Genomic DNA, 7,014 nt, shown 5'->3' with positions numbered 1-7,014 from the left:
GTTTTCCCAAATTTAGTTGTTTCCATTTTTTTTTTTTTTGTTTTTGTTTTTTTTTTTTTTTTTTTTTTTTACGCACCTAGTACATAACAGGACTGAGGGTGCAAGGATGTAGCATGGCCAGCTCAAATGACCTTGGGCATTTGATATAAAAAAGCAACCTATCCCCATGTAACAGAACCCTTTCATAATGCATACACACCAATGTTAAACAAATGAGAAAACACAAAATTTTGAATAAGCCCCCGTCCAAGGTTTGATGTTTCTCTATCAACTTAGCATTCCAGTTTTCAACTTTCATTTTAAGAACTGAATTTTTTTCAGCTCTTCTTTGACAGAGCTGACAAGCTTGAGATCAGGACTGAAAAAAATTAAGAGACTCCGTTCTGACCAAGTTTCATTCCTAAATAGCTTTTGGGAGCTGTGAAGGTGGAAAGTGAACCCTTTAAATTACCAAAGCTGCTTGAGGCCATAAACTCTCACAATACATTATACCCAAAGCCAGCTGAAACTTTGTCTAGAAACAAGCAATGAAAAGCTAAGCTCAAGAATTAACCAGGAACTTAAAAATACAGGTTATCCCCAGAAACACTCCCTTCCACTTTTTACCCAGCTCTCATTCCCTCCAGGTCCTCTCCCTCCTTGTAGTTGCCTCTGCACTGGCAGGACACTTCTCCAGGACCTGACAGTAAGGTGCAAGGTACAGGGGAAGGAGCGTGCCAGAAAGCTTCCCTTTCTGTCATGTGGCTCTCCCTACCCCGGAGTACTTTCCTGTTCTGTTAACAGCCTCCAATACTGCTGTTTGGTGAGAGGACTATGCTCCTGTTCTCATTGCTAGCTGCAAGCGGACGCAGGCCTCGCTGCTTGCTCAGGGTTAGAGATCACCTTACTCAGGCTCCCACGTGGCAGCCAGGAAGTGCACTTTGCTTCCCAAGCCCACAGGGATATGCTGAATTTCACCAATACACCTAGAAGTTTCTCCGGTAAGGGCTGTTTTCCTTCTCATATACACCTGGTTCACTACCAGAGCTGTTCAAACAAGCTTCAGATAACCTTATATATAAACAACACAGCATTCTGCCATTGAACAGTTAACCTTATTTTTGCATCCCCCTAAAATATTCAAGTTTCTTTAGCCTGAGGTAGAACAGAGAGGACATTTTGGAAGGTTACTAACCATTGCCATTTCTAATGGAAACACTATCTTAAAAGAAAAAAAAAAAAAGAAAATTTAGCCATAGAGAACAAAACTGTTCTTCCAGAAATACCAAACTGCTGAAATTCAATAGCACTAAAACTTCAGTTTTGACAAAGATTACACAGAAAAGCCTTATGAGGCATAGGAACACTGGTCAGAACAAAGATGAGGTGAGCGTGAACAACCAGTAGCTATTGAGCGTCCATGCCTCACTTGGCTCGGTCTTACATGGTTTTGTTTTTTAAAAGCAAACCAACCAAGCCACAAAGATGCCATTTGAAACAATGCTTATTTGGAGATCTCTGCAGAGCATGTAAGTTGAGTCTGTAACTCTTACATGGGACAAAACTTCAGAAAAATCCCATTTTCGTTCCAGAACAGACCATTTTGAAACCTTCAGAGGTTTTCATGGTCAGGAAAACTGTCCACTAACAATTCATAAAAATGCAGAAACCAAGGCATGCCAAATAAATGTTTGGGAATACCTGCTTCAGGTTCAGAGCAAGTAAGGTATTGCTTTTTCCATGCTCTTTCCAGATGAAAGCAAAGGGCTATATATTTTAATCCTTTAATTAATGGATTAAATAAATATTTTACTTACAGACAATAAGCTGATTCTAGAAAGTTAGATCCTTTTTTGCACATACTGACTAAAAAAAAGCCTGTGTAACATTCTTAATAAAAAGTCTTATTTTTATTTATCAAATGGTAAATTCTCATATTCTTCCCAGAGCAGAATATAACAGAAAATCCTGCAACAACAAAGAAGATAAAAAAAAGTTAGGATATGGTGGGAAGGCGAGAGGCTCCATAAGTCTGCGTTGGCAGCAATGTGAATTCTATCAGATGCATATTGTCTGTTCCACTCTGTACCCTAAGTTCATTTGATAACTTTAGACTTTTTAATTTTCTTTATGTCATAGCTTTGCAGAATCAAGGTCCCATCTCTGAATTTTCCAACTTGTCCTGCAGGCCAAATGCTAGGCACTGATTTCTTCCTTTTGGCTTTCCTGAAATAAGAGGGGAAAAAAATAATTAAGAGAAACAACAGAAACTCACAAAAACACTTAATATAGTGAAAAATGTCACCTATTTATGCAATCAATGTTTGGTATTAAGGAATATCAAATCATAGCAGGTGATGACCCCAGAATATTTATCGTCTGCATAGCCATTCAAAATTTGCAGCACATTACAGAATGATTTATATTTTGAAAAGTTGAGAAACACACAGACTTCTTTTGGATAGAGGAAGAAGATAAAAACTACATACATAGTGAACCTGCTACACCACGATTAAGAATGCCACTTCCACCTTTTGAGCCTCTGTATACTGTAGCTCGTGTTTTGCAGAAATTATCTTTAAGGGCAAATGCTCTGAGTAAGTGAGATATCCTGGGTCCACACCCAGGGATTTCCTTCCATCTCACCTCGAGGTGAGATGTGAGGCTGTAGCCTCGAGGCTAACCTGATGTATTTTCAGTTAAGCTGTGTAACTAAAGCCTCTGAAACTGCTAAACAAGGAGCAATGTCACCGTTCTGTGATCAAGTTCCGCAGCTGGAGAAGTTCCTTTCACTGTGATCTGCACAACTTCTGGTACAAGACTGTGCAGAGTTACATAGGGGAAATACACTGGGGAGGCTATACAAAAGCAAGTTAATTTTAACCATGTTAAAAACAGCTCACCTCTCCTGTTCTTTCTTCTTCTTCTTCTTAAGTGAATCACCTTTATGTTCCTGTTTTTAGAGAAACATATTTTAATGGAAAACAAACAGAGAATCTTGGCTAAACAACCATCTGCACCCACAATGTACAGTAGCCTTTCCTTCACAGAGCAGTAGGCATTTAGAGTAGGTTGGAAGACCTTCTGAAAGGCCAAGTGATGCAACACGTTACAGAGGCTCTGCTAGGTGTACCCAGCGCCCTTCCTGTCACGTTATGGAAAGTACAGCCCTTTAATGACCAACACACTGCTCCTGACACGTGAGGAGGCACAAATCCAGCCGCACAAAGAGAGAGGCTTGCTTCTTGGGCATGTGACAGATCCTTGGGTCAAAAGATGGATTTGCTACCAGGTGGGTGTACCTGTCAAATAACAGGGTTCAGCCATGTCTAGTCATCCTGTGGATGCCCTTTGAGCCACATGACACAAAAGGAGAAGTAGGTCCCCTGGGAAAGAGGGTGGCAGGACACCGGCTGACAGAGCAATTACCCACCTGCTCCCACCTACACGAGAAGACTCCATGGGGAGGCAGGGACTGGGCTCAGAGCCAGACAGGCGATGTTAGAGGACGGATGCAACAGAAACCTCACCCTTGCTTTAAACAGTGAGCAAGATCCTAGATGAAATTGTGCTGATATAAAACCAGCTGAAGATCCAGCTCTCTGTGGTTAGGCAACATGCAACAAACTTTAATTGAACGCCACCTCTTTTCCCCTTAAAACACAAGGGAAAAAAGCAAACAAACAACCTACTGATTTTGTCATCAGTCTATCAGCCTCGAAGGCACTGAAGAGGCAGTGAAACCCACCACAACATAAGCCTCTATGCCCTTCATACTGCACACAACCCACTTTGATTAATGAGATTAGTCCTGCTGGAGCCAGCAACCCACTCCATGAGGTGCAGGAGGCACCAAACTCAGGCGCTCCTCCTTTGCCTGAGGCATTACATGTCAAGCTCTTGGGCTAGCTCTTACATGCTGCCTTTTTATACAGAAAATTTCACACAAACCTTTCCCTTATCATCATCCTTTGCTTTTTTTTTCTCTTTCATTTTCTCTTGGAAAGTCTTGTAGTTCATGTGTTCCTTCTTGGGGGGCTGCAATAAAGATTGGGAGAGATACCACTGATGAAATTATCAAATAAGTTTAAAAAAGACTCACGCACTTGCATGGACAATATTTTTCAGGTGGTGGTGGTGAAACATTAGAAATGGTTTACTTCCTTTTGGGTGAGAGGAAGAGATGTAAGGTGGACACACAGAAACCGTATCCTTCTTAGTGCAGAGTAGAAAGTAACGTGTACGCTTTGTATCAGTCCTACAAGGTTTCCACACACACACTGACCTAGAAAGAAAACCCATACCCCTCCCCACTCCCCAAAAAGACCTACAAATTTTTTTTTTCTTTTACACTACTGATGATAAATGAAACTAAAAAGTCTTCTTCATCTTTAACTTCCTGGGACAGTGAAGCTTTAGAAAGCGAGCCCTTCCCTCCAACAATTTAGTTTGAATGTCCTGATTAAAAATTACAGAATTTTGTTTTCCACCCCAGTCGGTTCTTACTTCATTTATACAACACCTCTGATAACACAACCATACTAATTCTCCAAATGTCTACAGAAAATAGACAGAACAGAATAGAAAATGTAAAGGTAAAGATGAAATGGGAGAAAGGGCAGGGCGGGGTATCTCGTGTTTTAAAACAGGAGTGCCAAACCGCCCCGCTTTCCTGCACTGTAACAGCTGGGTGACCGCCCAGCACAAACCAAGGAGCAATTACCTTGGCTCCCAGCATGATAGCACGCTCCTGTTCCCATACACGTTGTTCCTGCTTCTTGTAGCCCGTGATTCCAAACTTGTGTACTTCCAGACGAGCCTAGCAATTACAGAAAATTGCAAGCATTTCATACTTTATCTAACTTGTTGTAAAGTAATGCTTGACAGACCACAACAAAGTCATACTCCCACATACCTGGCTAATACCTGAAATCAGCGTGCCATAAAACAAAACTAACTGAGCTTGGAGTTATACTGCAGAACAGTTAACCACTGTCTGTCTAATCTCTGGAATGTGAGGACTGTCAGGGGGACAATTTCCAATTCTCCTCATTTCACACAAAACAACACAGAGAATGGATTTCCTCCATACAAAAATTATTCATGTTGTGCTGCTCAAAGAACAACAAAATGTGCTACCTGCAACACCCAGCGTTTACAGTGTCCTCATCCCTCAGCTGCAGAGCACTTAACCGGTGAGAAACATGGGTGGGCAGATGGTGAAGTGGTTCGACTACATGCATACGTAGAAGTTGACACTATACATGAACACCCTGGAAAATCCAGTGGTGAGCGCGTAATCTTTTTAAAGTCAGTGGTTAAATGCCCACTGTTCTCAGCAGTACAGAGCTCCATGCAGAATCTCCAGTGACAGATTCTACTGGATCACAGCAAGTCCCTGAGCAGAGACCAGGCACACAAAACAACTTGCACAGATCTGTAAATGAATCAGTATCTGAGAAGGCCACTGCTCATTAGACTCACATAAGAACAGATGAGAATAAAAAGATAAATGGAAAAAAGTAATCTGCTGTTTCAAAAATACATGCCAACACACTCTTTTTCCCCTCCCACACACGATCAGAAATTGAAGATTAACACCATGGGACTGAGAGAGCTATGCTAAACAGTTTGGGTGCTCACATAGCTTCACGCAGCTAACATACAGTGGTCCTCCTCGAATTCTCATTGAAAGACCAGGAAGAAAGGCCAGCTGTAACACGCCTCTCTCCACACAGAGCAGTTCCAACAGCCAGCAGGCTGCTCCTTTGGCACGGCATGTGGCCGAAATCACCTATTAGGAAATCCTCACCTACAAGAAAGAACCTTTTCTGGAAGCATTTACCACTGGCCCCACAACAGCTTTCCCAAGGACACAAATACACATACCTGAACGCTAAAATTGTAAGATTAGGTAGGTCCTGCTGACTTACTTTTTCAAAGTTAAATTCATTTGCATTTTTCTCTTCATCCACTACTTTGGTCTATAAATGAAATAAAACATTTCAAATTAATATAACAAGCAACACCAGTTTAAATGATGATTGTGATGGTCTCTTGGAAAGGGATGAAACGTAAAATCACTTGTAGGGAAGTGTACACAGCTTTCCAGCAGCACCTTTTTCTAGCTTAATTACCTGGATTTAATAAGAGAGACAGCATCAATGGCATTTCTAATATGTGGATATTATAGGGCCGTACTGGAACAGCCTTCCACAATTTATAGGGTACCATTATAGCACAGTGCATATAGCTTTGCCCTGCATTTTTTTTGCCCGGATCATCTGCTAACACTTACAAAGAGTATTATAATTCAGAAATATAATAATAGCTGCAATTAATTTTTATGCTTTCAAGAATAAATTACATTTCAAAAGAGAAAAACTGCCACGTGAGCTACACATCATGCATATTTCCATCTCCAAATCTGTACCAAACTGCTAATGCAGGATAAGACATCAGCCTCGGTCATTTTCTTTGACATAGGCAGCACAATGGTAATAGAGTGTGTACCAATAGCTGGTGGCAACACACAGAAGAAGCTTAATTCACAATGCCATGGACAAATATTAGTGCATATATCCAGCTAAACTAACGCAAGAGAAACAGCTCCAAGGGATGCACTGTCAACAGCAGGCTCCACTTAACGCTGTTTAAAGAAAGTACTTTCTCAAATCAGTGAAAACTACATCTTTTGTGCTCCACAATTTATGAGGGACCTTCCATCAGCAGTTCTCAGTTTGCAGGGGAACTCTTCATGGCGGGGGTTCAGACCTAGAAAGAAAAAGAAGCGCAGTATCCCCAGGGAGAGCTCCACGCCTACTTGCTACAGGAGTGTCCCACATAGGACACTTCAGAGCAGTAACAAACGTCCCAAGGCTATTTTAGCTTGTGTCTAGCTCCTGACTTCAGGGAGGACGTGCTGAACCACCTCTCTGAGCAGATGCTCTGCCCGTTCCCAAGGCAGGCAGCATGGGCAGGGAAACTGTGGTCTGTTCAAGAGCAGCATCTGCTTGTCTTTCGCTGTTAGCTCTA

At 41.6% G+C, this 7,014-nt stretch overlaps 1 protein-coding gene across 1 annotated transcript; it reads right to left on the bottom strand.

Annotated features, from left to right (window-relative positions):
* Nucleotides 1-2,075: 2,075 nt before the first annotated feature.
* LOC104494573 (chromosome unknown open reading frame, human C1orf131) lies at nucleotides 2,076-5,963 on the bottom strand (the record flags this gene model as incomplete). The annotated part of the gene is made up of 5 exons (XM_010137430.1): nucleotides 2,076-2,205; nucleotides 2,883-2,932; nucleotides 3,931-4,017; nucleotides 4,703-4,798; nucleotides 5,913-5,963. Coding segments are annotated over 5 exons (414 nt in total), but the record flags the coding sequence as incomplete, so codon positions are not given.
* Nucleotides 5,964-7,014: the final 1,051 nt, after the last annotated feature.

This window comes from Buceros rhinoceros, unplaced genomic scaffold (genome assembly GCF_000710305.1).
Source record: "Buceros rhinoceros silvestris isolate BGI_N320 unplaced genomic scaffold, ASM71030v1 scaffold546, whole genome shotgun sequence".
In the NCBI taxonomy this organism is placed as follows: Eukaryota; Metazoa; Chordata; class Aves; order Bucerotiformes; family Bucerotidae; genus Buceros; species Buceros rhinoceros.
Note: the sequence above shows the minus strand (reverse complement) of the source record. Positions and strands in the feature narration are given on the sequence as shown.